General features: G+C 32.1%; 1 protein-coding gene across 3 annotated transcripts in view; it reads left to right on the top strand.

Moving 5' to 3' along the window:
• Window positions 1-15,547, top strand: part of Skil (SKI like proto-oncogene) — a 24,131-nt gene extending 8,584 nt beyond the window's left edge. Inside the window, exons 2-6 of one of the 3 annotated variants that reach the window (XM_048814309.1) lie at window positions 4,520-4,617; window positions 6,276-6,508; window positions 9,471-9,691; window positions 10,219-10,374; window positions 11,241-15,547. In XM_048814309.1, the coding sequence (XP_048670266.1) occupies window positions 4,520-4,617; window positions 6,276-6,508; window positions 9,471-9,691; window positions 10,219-10,374; window positions 11,241-11,399 (867 nt within the window). In that variant the 3' untranslated portion in view covers window positions 11,400-15,547. Of the gene's footprint in view, window positions 1-4,519; window positions 4,618-6,275; window positions 6,509-9,470; window positions 9,692-10,218; window positions 10,444-11,240 lie in introns of all 3 variants that reach the window. The other 2 variants (XM_015494277.2, XM_015494276.2) reach the window with 2 other exon arrangements.
• Window positions 15,548-17,532: the final 1,985 nt, after the last annotated feature.

Raw genomic sequence — 17,532 nt, 5'->3', positions numbered from 1 at the left:
TATATATATATATATATATATATATATTCATTCTTAGGTCTGAGTTTCTTTTCGAACTGTAGCTTTTCAAGCCTTTCTTGTCTGGTGTTCTATGAGGGGAGTAGTAAGTCCTACAGGATATGTGATTTGAGTGAGGTCAGGTTCTCTTGAGGATGGTACTTAGTACCATTCTACATGCACCATTCTACATGGTTGGAGAGAAATTGATTCACTACATACATACAAAGAATGCCTTGGGGCATTTCTAATTCTGTTGAGAACCCAGTTGAAAGGGGTCAGGAGGGTCATGAAATCAATTTAATGGGTCACCTGCATTTTAAAAAAAACATGAAATAGAATAAAATAGAAAAATAGAGAATATCACATATAGTAAGATTAATTAATTTCCATTTTGATGTTGCCAGTTAACATTGTTTGAAGGCCCAAATAATCTGGGGTCATAATTTTTTAAAAAGCATACCTACTAAGATGAGAAAAAAGTAGTCTTGTACTTATTCAGATTAAAAGTTTTGACATTTCAGTGAAAATACATTTATGACATTGAGGATTCTACATAGTTGCATATTAAATGTTTTGAACACCACAGAATTCCTGTGTGTGTGTGTGTGTGTGTGTGTGAGAGAGAGAGAGAGAGAGAGAGAGAGAGAAATATATATATGTGTGTGTGTGTGTGTGTGTGTATATATTGAGTATGTATTATAAAATATATGTATATATATATATATGTATATATATATTTGAAGTCCTGGGAATTAACAGGATTTTTATCAGCTTTTTGCTTTTAAGTTATGAGGGGACTGACAGACTAATAGTTTCACGTGAAGAATGTAAGATAATAGTTGCACATTTATTTTTAAGAACATGATCCTTTGCTTTTCCTGTGAGTAATTTTAAGCACTTCAAACCTAAAATCGGCTTTGTGAGGTAGGTGGTATGATCTTTCAGTCTGTGGGAACAGCAGGCATTGCTGTGACTCCTGAAAATCCATTTTTGATAAGTTAGTGCAGATGCTTAGATCATATTGTCCCAGTTTTGCATTAGGTTGATTAATTCTAATGATTACAATGAAGTGAGGCTCAAGACTAAGCCTTAAGATCTCATAAGTAGCTATTTGTTACCTTGTAACACTATTCCATTTCAGTTGTTGAGACACTCATTCACAACATGTTGGAAGTATTGAAACCTGATGCTGTACAGAGGGATTTGGTTTCTTCAGTAAGAGTTGTTGGCAGCTGTCTAGTAGGGTGTCTTTTTTATACTTCTGAAAATCATTTATTGGACACTTGAATGGCTTGTGTATTAAAAAGACCTGACATATATATTCACTTTGTACCCAAAGAATTATTTCCTACGTATGTATCCAGTCATGTGTTTGGTAAGCTTGATAATGATTTATGTTGGGCTAGTATAAAGTAATGTGCACTACATTTTACTTCTTACATAATCATTCCATTAGGATGATAGACTGTTAAATTTATGAACCTACTTACTGTCTTAGGGATACAAAAATTAATTTATCATTTTTAGTGCCTTTTAAATTATTTTAATAAATAATTTCCATATATTTTTTTTAAAAAGCTTTATTCTTTGGAAATTCCTTCAGTATTTTCAAGCATTTTGTCTTTAGGACTTTGAAATTATATTATTTACCTGGATGCCATAATGAAAAACTAGAGTGTCCATCCAAAAACAAAGTTTATTATTGAGCATTTGTCTAGGACTTCTAAAGGTTTTGGTTTATTTTTGTTGGTACAGATTGGAATATTTGTATGAGAACAGTGGTGCTGAGGGGGTGGAATTGCTTATGTATTTAAAAAGTGGTGACTTTTTTGTAAATAAGTCAAGTGCTCTAAATTATTTATTATTATGAGACTAATGTGCATTATATTACCAAAATACAATGTTTTTTTAACTAGAAAATCCAATTATCAGAGTCATGTGTATAAAGACCTTAATAAGATGCAGAAATTTAGAGAAACTTTTGTAAAACACATTTTCTAAAGTTTTTTAATTACTAAAATTTTTACTTATTAAAAATTAACTGTACCTCACATTCCACCATCATTGCTAACCCCCTGCCCCCTCTCCTCCCCTCCCCACCCCTCTGCCCTATCTAGAGTTTGTCTATTCCTCCCATGCTTCCCCTCCCTACCCCACTATGAGTCAGTCACCTTATATCAGAGAAAACATGCAGCATTTGTTTTTTTGGGATTGGCTAACTTCATTTAGCATTATATTTTCCAACTCCACCCATTTACCTGCAAATGCCATGATTTTATTCTCTTTTATTGCTGAGTAATATTCCATTGTGTATATATGCCACATTTTTTATCCATTCATCTACTGAAGGGCATAGGTTAGTTCCAAAGTACATGTATGAAGATATGAATTGGTGTGAACATAGTTTATATACAGATATGAAACATTATGCTTTATATGTGTAATCAGAATTGAAATGCATTCCGCTGTCATGTATTTAAAAAAAATCAATTAAAAATAAATAAATAAATAAATAAATAAATAAATAAATAAATATTAAAGACAAAATTAAAAAAAAAATAACTGTACATTTTATGGTTGTTTAAATTTTGCTTTCCTAGCTATTATTTGGAGTTTTATGACTTTAAAGAATCTTTGGAATGAAATAATATGTCTGAAATTTTGCTTACATGTGTGAAGTGAAATGCCATCTATTCATTTTGGGGTAGTTAATGGTGGGGAAGATGAGCAATAAAAGCATTTAGAAATGTTAAGGCTCTAACTTAAGCTACTAAGTGATCATCTCTCCATTACCAAATCACATAATATGTTTTATTTTAATGTTTAAATTAAATTCAAATTCCCAAGTTGAAATGTAAGAGATGAAAGTCAATAGATGGCTCATATCTTGGTTATCTGATTTTTATTCCTGATCAGTAGCATTACTGCTGTGTCATTTAATTTTATATATATTTTTAAAAACCTAATTTGTATGTTGATACAAATGCAGACTAGAACAGAAAATCTGGCATGTTTGTGAATGTTTTGTTGTATAATATGTGCTTTTCTTAATTCTTTTAAACATGCAGTTAGGATAATTTGTTATAAATGTGTTTGTGGCTTACCACAGCATATTAGGTAAATTAACTTGCAGCATTTTATTATGGTTAGTGTGTACATGTCCCTATCATTTTATTATTTAATTTGTGTATCTGATAAAATGCAGACTGTTGGACTTCTTTCCATGAACATAGGATATCAAATATGAAAGAGACTCTTGAAAGTGAATACTTGAATGAAAGACAGGGTGCTAGGTATTGAAAATTCAAGTTAAGAATGTTTTTGACCTCAGGGGGTTGTTCCATCAGAGACCAGATAGCCACTTCGGGTTGAATAGGTAATTCAGACATTGGCTAGAGACTACATACACTAGATAATCTTAAAGGCAAATTTTCTTAGAACCTATGGTTTGTGACTCTCTTAGTGGATTGACTTGAGAATTAAAAAATAAAGAAAGGGAATTAAGAGTGATGAATATTTAAAAATAAGTAAATGTGCTGGCAGTTACTTAAAGTAGAATTTAAAGTTTAGGGACATTGTAGAATAGACACTAGATTTGGATTGTGAATGAAACTTACATCAAATTGTATTGGTTAGAATGAAGCAGGATGTATAAAATTCTTAATAGGTGGATGTTCATTAAGTTGTCAGTTACCTTCTGCAAGTTATCCTTTTTTCTCTTCCTTTATTTACACATATAGCTCATCCTTCAGCATTGAGGTGAAAAAAAAAGTTTGCCATATTTATAAAGAAATATGGTTTACTGATACTTATTAACAAACAAAGTGGTTTTGGGTTTAATTTGCCAAAGTACTTATTGCTGTAGAATGTTATATAGTTACAAGTCTAACAGACACTATAGGAGTGGGATACAGTCTAGTTGACTATAATAACAAGAATAAGAATCAAAGTTCTCAAGGCTGTACATTCACATAGTACTCTTGTTTAAAATAGATTCCACATGTATGACATTTGATGAGGTCATTTCTGGTAATCCATGTTAACAGGCATATTGAAACTTCCTATGGTATGGTAGTTCATGTAGCAAACCCTTTTGAGTTTCAGGTGATTAGGCATGGTAATTTAAGGAGAGACTGTCTTACTAGAAGGTGATTGTTAAGAATGTAATTCCTCTTTACCTTGTGGCCTCTTCAAGTTGACATATAAAATTAACCATGAGGGGCTGAGGCTGTAGCTTAGTGATAGAGTACTTACTTAGCCTGTGTGAGGCCCTGGGTTTGATCTCCAGCATTTGGGAGAGTGAGATATATATATATATATATATATGTATATATATATATATATGTATGTGTGTGTGTGTGTGTGTGTATTTGGATTGTGAATAAAACTTAAATAAATTTATATGTGTGTATATATATATAAATATATTATGTATACATGTATATATATAATCTCAAATAAATAAATAAATAAATAAATTTGCCTTTCAATAAACTTTCCTTTCAACATTTTTCTGCAGACAGATACAACACCAGGAATGGAATTACAATCATGGTATCCTGTTATAAAACAGGAAGGTGACCATGTTTCTCAGACACACTCTTTTTTACATCCCAGGTGAGTGGCATTTATTTATTTGTTGTTCATTCATCCATTTATTCATTAAATAGGTATCTGCCAGTTACTATTCTGGGAACTAGGAATTTACTGTATGATGTTAGGCTTTCTTGTTAATGGATTATCTTCAAAAATTCAAAATTGTTTTTAAGAAGGTACACTTGTATAAAATCACTGTTAAACCTATTGCATTCAACGAAGGTCTTTTGGGTACTATTAAATTTGTGAAATTTTTTTTTTTAGCAGAATACTGAGTTTTCAGATGTAGCGTTCATGAAATTGATAAAGAGGAACAATGTAGATGTCCTATACAATGAAAATGAGGTATAAGAGAGCATCTGAGGTTTAGGGGATAAACTATTAGTGAAATGGTTATATCTTTTCACTAAAGTTTATTTAGATTATAGTTAAAATATAGTTAAATATCTAGCTCAAATTTGTTCTATGAGCCTTGCAGATAATAGACTGAGCAATTTTATGTGAGCTATGACCCAAAGTAATAGTTATTCTTTTAATCTTAATTTTTGAGATTTTTTATTCTGTTTTATCAAATAAGTAGGAAGTACTAGTCTTTTAAGTACTACTAATATTGATCTGTGGAGTTTGCTACAAGGAGATTTCCTAGTACCTGGGCAGAATACATGGTCCCTGTTCTCTCTTTCTGAATTATAGAAGAAGGACCCTGGGAGCTCTTCACTGGACTAACATGGATTATGTCAGTCATGGAATGGGTGACTAAAGCAGCCCCACTCTAGCAAAGAGCAAGGGTTTGGGATGGTTGGTGGGCAAGTAGTGTATTAGTCAGCTTTTTCACCTCTGTGACAAAAATACCTGATAAGAACAGTTTATAGGAGGAAAATTTTATTTTGAGTGCAGTTTCAGATGTTCAGTTCAGTCTATGGTCTTTGGACTCCATTGCTCTGGGCCCCAGTGAGACAGAACAGCATGGTAGAAGCTCTAGTGGAGGGAAGCTTTCAGGTCATGGCAGCTAGAAAGAAGACAGAGAGTGGGGAGCCAGGGGACAACCCCCAAGGGTATGCCTCCAATAGCCCATTTCTTCTAGCCATGTCTCACTTGCCTACAGTTACCACCCAATTAATCCTTTGAAATTATTAATGCATTCAGTGAACCACCCACTTATTAGGTTATGGCTCTCATAATCTAAGCATTTCACATCTGAACATTCCTGCATTAACACAGGAGCTTTTTCTGGGGACACCTCATATCCAAACTCCAAGAAGTAGCATATAGTCTGTTCTCTTTCTGGAGTAAACCTCACTTGCTACTCAGAACTATTCTGCAGCTCTGTGAAGTGCGGCATGCTTTTAGTTCTCCAGTGGTTTTAAGGGAAGCAGAAAAGACTATATGCTACTTCTTGGAGTTTGGATATGAGGTGTCCCCAGAAAAAGCTCCTGTNCCCCCCCCCCCCCCCCAGTAAGTATCTCTTTAGTGTAAGAAATTACTTGCAGAATAACAAAACTTCCTTATAATTTGATTTTAATGCCTAAAATACTGATTTTTCCCCAAGAAATCTTTTTTATGTGACCTGTTTTCTGAGTTGTTATATTGTATATTTTGGTAAAAAAAGAAATTGATTTTGACTTGTACCTAAATGTAATATGTAATATGTGTCTTATCTTGGTTTTCTTTATTTTCAGCTACTACTTATACATGTGTGATAAAGTGGTTGCTCCAAATGTCTCACTTACTTCTGCTGTATCCCAGTCTAAAGAGGTCACAAAGACAGAGGCAAGTAAGTCCTTTTCAAGACAGCCAGAGAAGCCTCACATTAATAATAAACACCAAAAAACAGTGTCTTACCCAGATGTCTCACTTGAGGAACAGGAGAAAATGGATTTAAAAACAAATAGAGAATTATACAGTCAATTAGGTGAGTATTCAGGAATTATATTTAAAAATCAGATATCTAAAAAATGTATGCTTTTTACAGATAATTGAAACTTTTACCTTAAAAATGTCACCTTTCAAAACTCAGGGTGATTTCTGTACTTTTTTAGGATGAGTATAGCTACGGAAGCTAATGAGATAGATATTCATAGGCTATATAGTTTCATATTGCAAGTGATTTTTGTCGTTTTTTTCATTCCTGCCTTTTCTTGCTGTCAGATTCTTTAGTAGGTTTTTGTTTGTTTGTTTGTTTTTGGTATGGGGGATTGATCTCAGAGGTACTCAACCACTGAGCAACGCCCCCAGCCCCTTTTTGTATTTTATTTAGAAGTAGTGTCTCACTGAGTTGCTTAGTGTCTCATTAAGCTGCTGAGGCTGGCTTTGGACTCACAATCCTCCTGTCTCAGCCTCCCAAGCTGCTGGGATGACAGGTGTATGCCACCGTGACTGGCTTTCCCCTTCCCCTTAACTTATTATGAACTTAGAAACCATTTAATGAACTTTCAGAAATAATACATAAGTAACAGTGGTTAGATATAGAGCCCAGAGAAACTTAAGTCATGGAATAAAGCAAGGATTGAAAGTTATGGGAGCCAGCCAGATGGCATAAATGCAGAATGCTAACTGGTTATCTAAAAGAAAAAAAAAACACTTTTTAATCCACCATGCCTTTTAAAATACTGTGGACTAGGGCTGGGGTCGTGGCTCAGTGGTAGAGCGCTTCCCTGGTGTGTGAGGGGCCCTGGGTTCGATCTTCAGCACCACGTTAAAATAAAGGTATTGTGTCCAACTACAACTAAAAACTAAATATTTTTTTAAAAACACTATGGACTAAATGAGACATGTCTACTCAAATACTACCTGTGTTACATTCCACGTAGAAGCACAGCTTTGCTTAGTGCTTAGGCGGTGTGACAGTTATTTTAGCTGCTTTGGAACAGTTGGAGAGGCCTCATTTAACTGTTTTCACAGAGAATTGAGATTCTTGAGAAATTTCTATACTTTAATACTTTGAGGGTTTTTTTTTTTAAATGGTACTGGGGATTGAAATATGCATTTTGTGCTTGCTTACTACTGAGTTACATACCCAGCCCTCATTTTGAGATTTTCAAAACTTGGTTTTCTTTGCATTATAATGCAAATTTAATTAATTAATTTATTTTATTTCTTAAATTCTAGTGATTTTTTAGAAACTAGTTGAGATGTAATTTCCATACTAAGGTTTACCCCTTTAAAGTGTTCAGTTTAGTGGTTTTTAGTAAATCACAAAGTTTTGCAGCCATCACAACTATTTAATTCCAGAACATTTTCATCACTCTAAAAGGAAATTCTATAATCCTGTAGCAATCACACACAATTCTTTTATCCTATAGTCTTTGGCAGTCACTAATTTGTTTCTGTCGTATGGATTTGCCTATTCTAGACATTTCACACTAAAATAATCATACAATGTGGCTTTGTGTTTGACTTCTTTCACTATTTTTTCAGACTGTGTTGCATGTATCAGTACTTTTCTTTTTATGGCTTAATATTCCATTTTATGGAGATATCATATTTTATTTATCCTTTCAGTTGATTGATAGTTGCATTTTGTCTAGTTTTCAGTTATTATGAATAATGCTATTGTGCAAACTGTGTACAAGTTGTAGTGTGGACATGTTTTCAGTTCTTTTGAGTAATTATGTAGGAGTAGAATTGCTGGATCATGTGGTCAAATATGTTTACATATTCAGGGACAGTCAAACTTTTCCAAGCACCTGTATTATTTTATATTCCTGTTAGTAACTTGTGAGAGTTTTAATTTCTGCACATCTTTTTGTCAGTACTTGTTTTTGTCTGTCTTTCAATTAAGCCATTGTAGGTTGTGAAGTGGTATTTCATTGTGGTTTTGATTTGTAATTCACCAACTACTAATGATGTTGAGTAGCTTTGTATTTTTCTGGACATTGTGTATTTTCTTTGGAGAAAAGTCTTTTCAAATTCTTTGCTTATTTTTAGATTGGGTTATCTCTTCACTATTGAGTTGTAAGAGTTCTTTATGTATTTAGGATACTAGATCCTTATCACGTATATAATTTGCTATTTTGTGAGTTTTCTTTTTGCTTTCTTGTTAGTGACCCTTGAAGCATAGCAGTTTTTAGTTTTTGTGAAGTCCAATTTATTTTCTTTGATTACTTGCTTTAGGTTTCATATCTAAAAAAACCATTGCCTAATCCAGGGTTAGGAAGATTTACATTTAAGAGTCGTAGCTCTTACAATTAGGTCTTCACTCCATGTTAATTTTTATATATGGTATGAGGTCCAGTCCTATTCATTTGCAAGGGAATACAGTTTCACATTTGTTGAAAAGACTATGTTTGCTTGATAACATTGTCTTTGGCACCTTAGTCAAAAAATGGTTGCCTACAAAAGTGTGGATGTGTTTATTTCTGGACTCAGAATTTTTTTCCTACTAATTTGTCTGTTCTTAGGCTAGTATTTCCAACAATCTTCATTTTTGTAACTTGAGCTTTGAAATGGGGAGTTGAGTCCTCCAACTTTATTATTATTTTTAGGGTTATTTTGGCTATTTTGGATTCCTTGAATTTCCATGCGAATCTTAAAATATGCTTGACAATTTCTACAAAACAAAAACAAAAACAAAAACACAACCTGAATGTTTTGATAGGGGTGCATGAGTCAGTCAATTTAGGGAGTACTGCTATTTTAATATTAAGGTCTTCAGTCACGAACATGGGATATCTTCTCATGTATTCAGATTTTTTATTTCTTTAGGTGATGGTTCATAAGTCATTGTACAAATCTTTCTTTCTTAAATTTATTAAGTGTTTTGTTCTTTTGATTTGTAAATAAACTTGTTTTCTTAATTTGATTTATGGATTGTTCTAGTGACTTTTAAAACAGTGATATTCATACCTTATTTGATTTTTTTTGTCCTCTCAAAGATCCATTGGTCTCACATAATTCTACAAGTAAAAAGAAATCAGAGTCTGCTACTTGCGCAAGAGACTCAAGCAAGCATGATGAAGCTTCATCTTCATTTCTTGTCAAAGATGTTATTTGTGAGGATGATAAGGGGAAAATCATGGAAGAAGTAATGAGAACTTATGTAAAACAACAGGAGAAGCTGAACTCAATTTTGCAAAAGAAGCAACAACTTCAGATGGTAAAATTATTATCTAAGATAATAAAATTATTATCTAATTATTATTTTCACAATGATACATTGTGAAGAAAACACTTTTGCATATTATTAATAAGGAAAGTGAAGGTGGGGTATTGCAGATGTACTTAAGATCGTTCAGAGTTGACACCGATAAGCAATTTTAACATACTTTAAATTTTTTAAAGAAAATAGATAATAAGATAGTTGGAATTTAGGTTTGTTTTTCTTTCTTTCTTTTTTCTTTTCTTTTCTTTTCTTTTCTTTTTTTTTTTTTGGTGTTACTAGGGATTGAACTCAAGGCCCTTTGCCACTAGCTATATCTTCAGCCCTTCCAATTTTTAATTTTGAGACAGGGTCTCACTAAATTGCTGAGGCTGACCTCAAACTTGTGATCCTCCTGCCTCAGCATCCTAAATAGCTGGAATTAGGGGCATGTGCTACCATGCCCAGCTTAAATATTTTCTGAACTGAAATTTTTAAATGATAGAAATAAAGTAAAAATTATATTGTGATTGTTTATGTTATAGGAGGTGGAAATGTTGAGTAGTTCAAAAGCTATGAAGGAACTCACTGAAGAACAACAGAATTTGCAGAAAGAGCTTGAATCTTTGCAGAATGAACATGCTCAACGAATGGAAGAATTTTATGTTGAACAGAAAGACTTGGAGAAAAAATTGGAGCAGGTAATGAAGCAAAAATGTACCTGTGACTCAAATTTAGAGAAAGACAAAGAGGCTGAATATGCAGCACAGGTAAGAATTATTCAGTTTGTATGAAGATGATCTTTCAGCATGGAAGTGGAAACTATTTCTTCTGTATTAAAGGAATTCCTTTTTGTTAAGTTCATTTTGCTAGGCTAGATTTCAAAATAGTTCTTCTGCTAAGTGCAACTTCATGCTGTTATTGTCTCAAGATAGTTTTTTGACCTTTGTTACTTTCTTACTTTAAACTTTTATTGTGTTTCTGTAAATTTAATTACCTAAATCATTAATCTCAATTATGATTACCTAAATCATTATTCTCAATCTGAATATAAAATTTTATATTATTTTGGACTGGGATGTAGCCCAGTGATAGAGCACCCACTCAGCATGCCTGAGGCCCTGGGTTTGATCCAAAGCACCATAAAATTAATAAACAAACATCTTAATGTAGTATTTGGACTTTCAAATCAACAAATTAATAAGCTTTAACTGTTTCCTACTATATTCAGAAGCACTGGAGGCAAAAAAATAAATAAATTTTTTTTTTGTTGTTGTTAATAGTAGCTAACAATTCAGGGAAGATGAACAATCACATTGTGATAGGGAGAAATAGTAAAGTGTAGGGCATTTTGCAAGTACTATGAAGGTGTTCTTTCCTTTTGATCCTTTGCTTTTTCCTCAATGTTGTGTCAAATTAAAAGTATTAGATATTCAAGGGGATTGTGACATGTATGAAATAGTTAATTTTTAAAAAAATAATTTGAAAATAGGTTTTTACCATGATAGAAAGATTAAATTGAAAAATAAAACTAATGAAAACTGACAAAGCCTTTTAAATCACACAGTTGGCAGAGCTGAGACAGAGATTGGACCATGCTGAGGCTGATAGACAAGAACTCCAAGATGAACTCAGACAGGAACGGGAGGCAAGACAGAAGTTAGAGATGATGATAAAAGAGCTAAAGCTGCAAATTTTGAAATCATCAAAGACTGCTAAAGAATAGAAACCATGAAAGAGATTCATTTGTGTATTACTGACAGGGTTTTTTGTTTGTTGCTTGCTTTGGTGATTGAATCCTGAACATCTTATCTGCATGAAGATAAATAGGCTTTCTGTCCATTTGTAGATCAGAGAAAGTGAAGAGATTATATATTAGTACATAAATTTTTACATTTTCCAAATGAATGAAATGTATGTTTCTTTGTACTTTTTTTCACTCAGCTTGTTAACAGTAGTATATGGTTTCAACTAGTAGATAATTACCTATATTTCTAATGCAAAATTAATAATTGTATACTTTTTAAAAGCTGCATTATGTGATGGAAAATAGTGATCAATTTTGTTTATCCATATTTCAAACTCAACTTTAGATAAAATGGTGGTATTATAATTAAAATATGTAATATAGAACTACTTGAGGAGTTGAGTCTCCATTTTTCTCACCAACACAAACTCCTTTCTGAATTGATATAGTACATTCATTATTATATGCAAAATTTGCTTTTACTTTGTTCAGATTGTGGAACTGAATTTCCACCAGTTTTCTTTTTGGTGTCTTCTAAGAGGAATTTCATTGATGAAGTTATAGCCCACCCTTGTACACAATGGGCAAAGATAACATGCTTTGTTAGTTATGCTTTGCTGCTAAACACAAGAAGCGTTGTAATTTGTCTTTCAATTTAAATGTGATTATATTTAGAATTTTTTTGTAGTGACTTCAGAAAAATAATTTCTGAGCTTTTTAATGGTGTTAATAGTGGTGTGAAAATATTAATGTTCTTGAGAAAACTGATTCCATTAATGTACATTGGTTTCTATACAATCCATAATCCTGTACAGTTTTTATATGTAGTTATGGGTCTTTACTAAAATTTATATAATGGATTTGTTTTTCTTTAAATTATAAAATATTAAACACCTTGAGGTTATTTTGGACTTTTGTATGTTTAAATGTTATCTTACCAAATTTGCACGAATGGACCATTTTCAATTGCTCTTTGATATCAAAATCAGGAATTTACAGTAAACTGCTAGTATCTGATAGGTTAATATAGGTCACTTTAGTTATCTGCTACTGAAAGGTTTCTGGATAATTTTTAGATGGCAAAGGAATTTCATATTTTGGGGAAGGGCAACATCTGCACTTTTTTTTTGCACAAGAAGTCTAAAAAATGTTTTTAATAGCAAATCTCACAGTAGTTAGTTATTAAGTAAAATTCTCAATATTAAGTTTTCTGAAGGAAGATTGATTAGTATTCCATGAGTTTTTTGTTTTTCATGTTCTCATAAGGTACTATATGAAATTACTGAAGAGATCTAAATTTATTTTAAAAATAAATCAGCTAGAGTTAAAGTTACATACTATTTTCAGCACAGAAGGCTTATACTCTAATGGTATAGAATTTCAAAAATTTACTAGGTTATCATTTAACTAGTTATTTTCATATTTTGCTTAATGGTACTCATATATCCAAAAAGAACTTTTGTACTTCACAAAATGTAGTTTATTTTCTATATAATGTGTGATTTTCATTTGAGCTTTACTGTGTTAACCCTATAGCTTAATTGGTTGATTCTTGAAATCTCCTCAAGGAGGAACAATGTGAAAATGACAAGCAGAAATATGTTAAAAATGACATATCCTCCCAGTGCCATTGATTTAGATCTGGAGAAAGAAGAATCACAAACATTTATAATATAGTTTTATTTTAGCTGTGAATTAGTTTTGTCATAACTCAGCTTTTTGGTAGATATACTCAAGCACCTATAATTTCATTTATTTTTTTAATTCCCTCAAAACCTTTCTGCTTATGTTACTTAATAAATTATAAGCTTAACCTAAGTTTCAACCCAAAACTTCTAAAATAAATTGCTTAATCTTTGAAATGGGTTACTTTAGAATTCTAAGTGGTAACACCATTAAATTATTTATAAATTCTTGATTTAAAATTGAGTAAAGAAATATTTTTCATAGTCCTTCATGTAATAAAACTTGCCATGTGACATATAGTCTTTGTTTTCCAGAAGATTCATTGATGTGCCATACGTTTCTAACTTCCTTGAAAATAGTTTTCTAGTCAATTGTAAATATACCTGTTATTGTTAAAAGTAACTTTAAGTTAAATTGCACCATATAGCTTGAAAACAATGTAGAAGTTTTTGTAATACTTTTAAAAGTGACCTCTGCTGAAGTATCTTATCCATATAGAACTTATTATTCTATGCTTTGCATGCTTTTGTGTGCTGATTGCTAGCTTAGTTTGTTTTGGTGTTAGTTTTTGTGTGCCAAGTTCACTTGCAAGCAGATTTTTCCTCAGATTTCATAATATTATTCTTTTTAGGAGAAATAAAAATGTTTAAAAAGCTGCATTAAAAGATCAGCCTATAAAGAATTTTGGTAGAGCATCTTTAGAAGGAAAAAAGACAATTTTAGCTTACTGGGTGTTGAGTGATTTTTAATTTGAGTAGTGATAGCGTATCTATAATCTAAACTTTATGAAAAAATGTACCAAATCTATAAAGGTATTAAATGGAAAACCTCCTGCTGTCAATGAGGAAGCTCTTAAGCCACCCTAATTTCACAAATGGCAACTTCTAACACTATGAAAAGTTTGACCAACCAACATAAGTTTGATTTGTGCTTTAATTTTTGTAAAGCATATTCTTTTGCTTAAATTTCTGTGTCCATGAAAATTAGGATGTTTTATTTTTCTTGAACTAATTTTATAGCATATTTAATATATTACCAGTTTAGATAAAATCATTTGTACATATTGAATTATAAAACAAGTAAAGTAGGTGAAATAGACCAAGTACTATGATATTTGCAGGTTATCCATATCTTTTAGAAGAGATGACAGAACAACCAATTTGTTTGCACATCTGTGGCTTCTGTTTGAAGGAAAGTAAAAGGACAAGGAAACTCAAGTAATATAAAACAGGCTCAAAGTATTTCCCTAGAATTAATTGCAAAGCTAATACTGAAGATTTTGCTCAGCTTCTGAAATTTTCTTAATGATAAGATGTTCTGATTACTTAGGGAAGAATGCTCACTTTTTTATTTGCCCTTTATGCATTTAATCCACATGACAGGACATTAAAATTACTATAATGAAAAACTGTGCTGATACTGTACATCTATTCCTGTGCTTGGAACTACTTGTTAATAGTTTTTATTGAAGCTATCAGCAATAAGGGACATACAGCTGCTGTATTATATGTTGGTAAATTGAATAAACTGCTTAAAATTTTCTTTTTCTAGTATAGAATACTTAAGCCTTTCCACTATTGGGAGAAAAGCATATGGGTATTTTATAATGCATCTTCTTTAAAAGGACAGTCTTTTTCTTTTTTTGTAAAATCTTTCCACTTAACTGGCTTCTAAACAATATAATGCAGTTTGAAGCCTGCTTAGGAATAGAATTAAATGTCTTATGTAGTGCTACTGTTTTTCAATTAGAAATGTAAAAAAAAAAAATTTTTTAAATGAAGCCCAGAAAACAAAGTAGTTTAATATAAAATGAATTTATAAGATTTTTTTTTCTTCAATAGAGATACCTCACTTGAAAATAAAGCACAGCATACTTAAAGTAGTTCTAGTAAAAGCATCCTACTAAATTAATTGCTAAGTCTAGGGCATTTTTTGGGGAAATTAGAATTTGTGAAAAATAAAATATACTTGCTTTTAACTATCTTGTTAGGAGTATTTGTTTATCCTGATAATTTTATGCCAAAATAGTAGTCTTAAATTATTTCTGAATTTTTAACCTGTGAAGGCAGTAAATGAATTAACTGTTCTGCAACTGTTGAAACAAATTGTTAAATATATTGACCACAATTCAATTTATAATTTTGCCAATGATGTACAGTTTTAAGATTAAAATTGCTGTGGTTGGTTGCATTACATGACACACAAAACTGTCCTCTACCTCACGTGAAATAAATATTTTATATGGTTTTACTAAAAAAATGACTCATCTATCTGGTTACTTAGTTTACAAATTTTGAATTATATTTATTGAAACATGACATACTGTGCTCTTAGCTTATACCTCAATTGTATTTTGTGCTGTTTTCCATTTTCATGTCTTGTAAATAACTTGTATAGATTGTGGATCAAATTCCAAATAAAAACTTTTAATGCCAACGAAATTTGATTCAAGTCATCTCAGTATCCTGTGTTAAACAAGCTACCTTGTATTCTATAATTGATATTATTTTTCTTTTTTTTTTTAAACAGGGAGAGAGAGAGAATTTTAATATTTATTTTTTTTAGTTTTCTGCGGACACAACATCTTTCTTTGTATGTGGTGCTGAGGATCTAACCCGGGCTGCACGCATGCCTGGCGAGCGCGCTACCCTTGAGCCACATCCCCAGCCCGATATTATTTTTCTTTACAGTCTGTTATTACACACTGATTAACTTGAAAACCATTTTTTTTGGTGGTGCTGGGGACTGAACCCAGGGCCTTGTGCATGTGAGGCAAGCACTATACCAACTGAGCTATATCTCCAGCCAACTTGAAAGCCTTTTTAAAAATAAAATGAAATTTTATATAATATTTCAGGTGGTGAAATAATCAGCAATTTGTCATTATTCTATTTCACGACACTTGAACTCTTCACCTTAGCATCTTTTTTCCTCACCCCAGGTATAAATTATTGCTACATTAACAGATCACCCTCAAATTTAGCAGCTTAAAGCAATAAGTGTCATAGAGTATCTGAGAGTCAGAAATATAGAGCCTAGCTCTTTATACGGATGTTACCTGGGGCTAAAATCATTTGAAAACTGGATTGTGCTTAAGGACCTGCTTCTGAGCTCTCCTGTGGCTGTTGATAGGCACTCAGTTCCTGACTGTGGATGTGTCCATACAACTCTCAGGACAGGGTGTTCGACTTACTCAAATGAGTGATCCAAAAGAGAGCAGTGCCACAATTTATGACCCGAACTGGCACATACTGTCCTTCCCCCTCCTTTTTTTTTTTTTTTTTTTTTTTGCGTTATCCTGTTAGAAGTGGGTCACTGAGTCCAGCATATATTCCATAGGAGAGTGTAATACAAAGGTACATAGAGCTAGAGGCAGGGACCATTTGGGGCCACTTAAAATGTAGCTACAAAACATTCCACATTTTTAACTCTTTTTGGTGATATATATAACAAAACCATTTTAACGATTTTTTACTGTACAATTCAGTATCATTGAGTACATTTGCAATGTTGTGCAACTATCATCAAACATTTTCATCATTCCAAACAAATTCTATACCAGTAACTGAATCTTCAGCATCTGATACATGTTTATTCTACTTTCTGTTCCTGAATTTGCCTATTCTGGGCACAAGTGGAATAAAAATATTTGTCCTTTGTGTCTACCTTATTTCATTTAGCATGATGTTTTCAAGTTATATCATGTTGTTGCATGTGTTAGAATTTCATTTAATGACTAATACGCCATTGTATGTTTGTACTCCATATCTATTCATCTGTTGATGGACACTGGATTGTTCCCACTTTTTAACAGTGTGAATGATGTTGCTATAAATATTGGTATACAAACATCTACAGTAGTTAAGTTCCTGTTTTTTGAGTATAGACCCAGGAGTGGAATTACTGTATCCAATAGTAATCCTTTTTTTTTAAAAAAAATATTTATTCTAATTTGTTATATACATGACAGCAGAATGCATTTCAATTCATAGTACACATATAGAGCATAATTTTTCATTTCTTTGGTTGTACACAAAGTAGAGTCACACCATTTGTGTCTTCATACATGTACTTAGGGTAATGATGTTTATCTCATTCTACCATCTTTCCTATCCCCTACCTGCTCCCTTCCCCTCTCTCCCCTTTACCCTATCTAAAATTCCTTCATTCTTCCCATATTCCTCCACCCATCCCCATTATGGATCATCATCTACATATCAGAGAAAATATTTGGCATTTGTTTTTTGGGGATTGGCTAACTTCACCTAACATTATGTTCTCCAACTCCATTCATTTACCTGTAAATACCATGATTTTATTTTCTTTTAATGCTCAATAATATTCCATTGCATATATATATATATATATATATATATATATATATATGAGAGCGGAGTGGTCGGCGTCTCTCAAGGGCACAGCAGGG

Source organism: Marmota marmota, unplaced genomic scaffold, assembly GCF_001458135.2.
Source record: "Marmota marmota marmota unplaced genomic scaffold, marMar, whole genome shotgun sequence".
Classification (NCBI taxonomy): Eukaryota; Metazoa; Chordata; class Mammalia; order Rodentia; family Sciuridae; genus Marmota; species Marmota marmota.
This window is presented reverse-complemented; position numbering and strand designations above follow the sequence as displayed.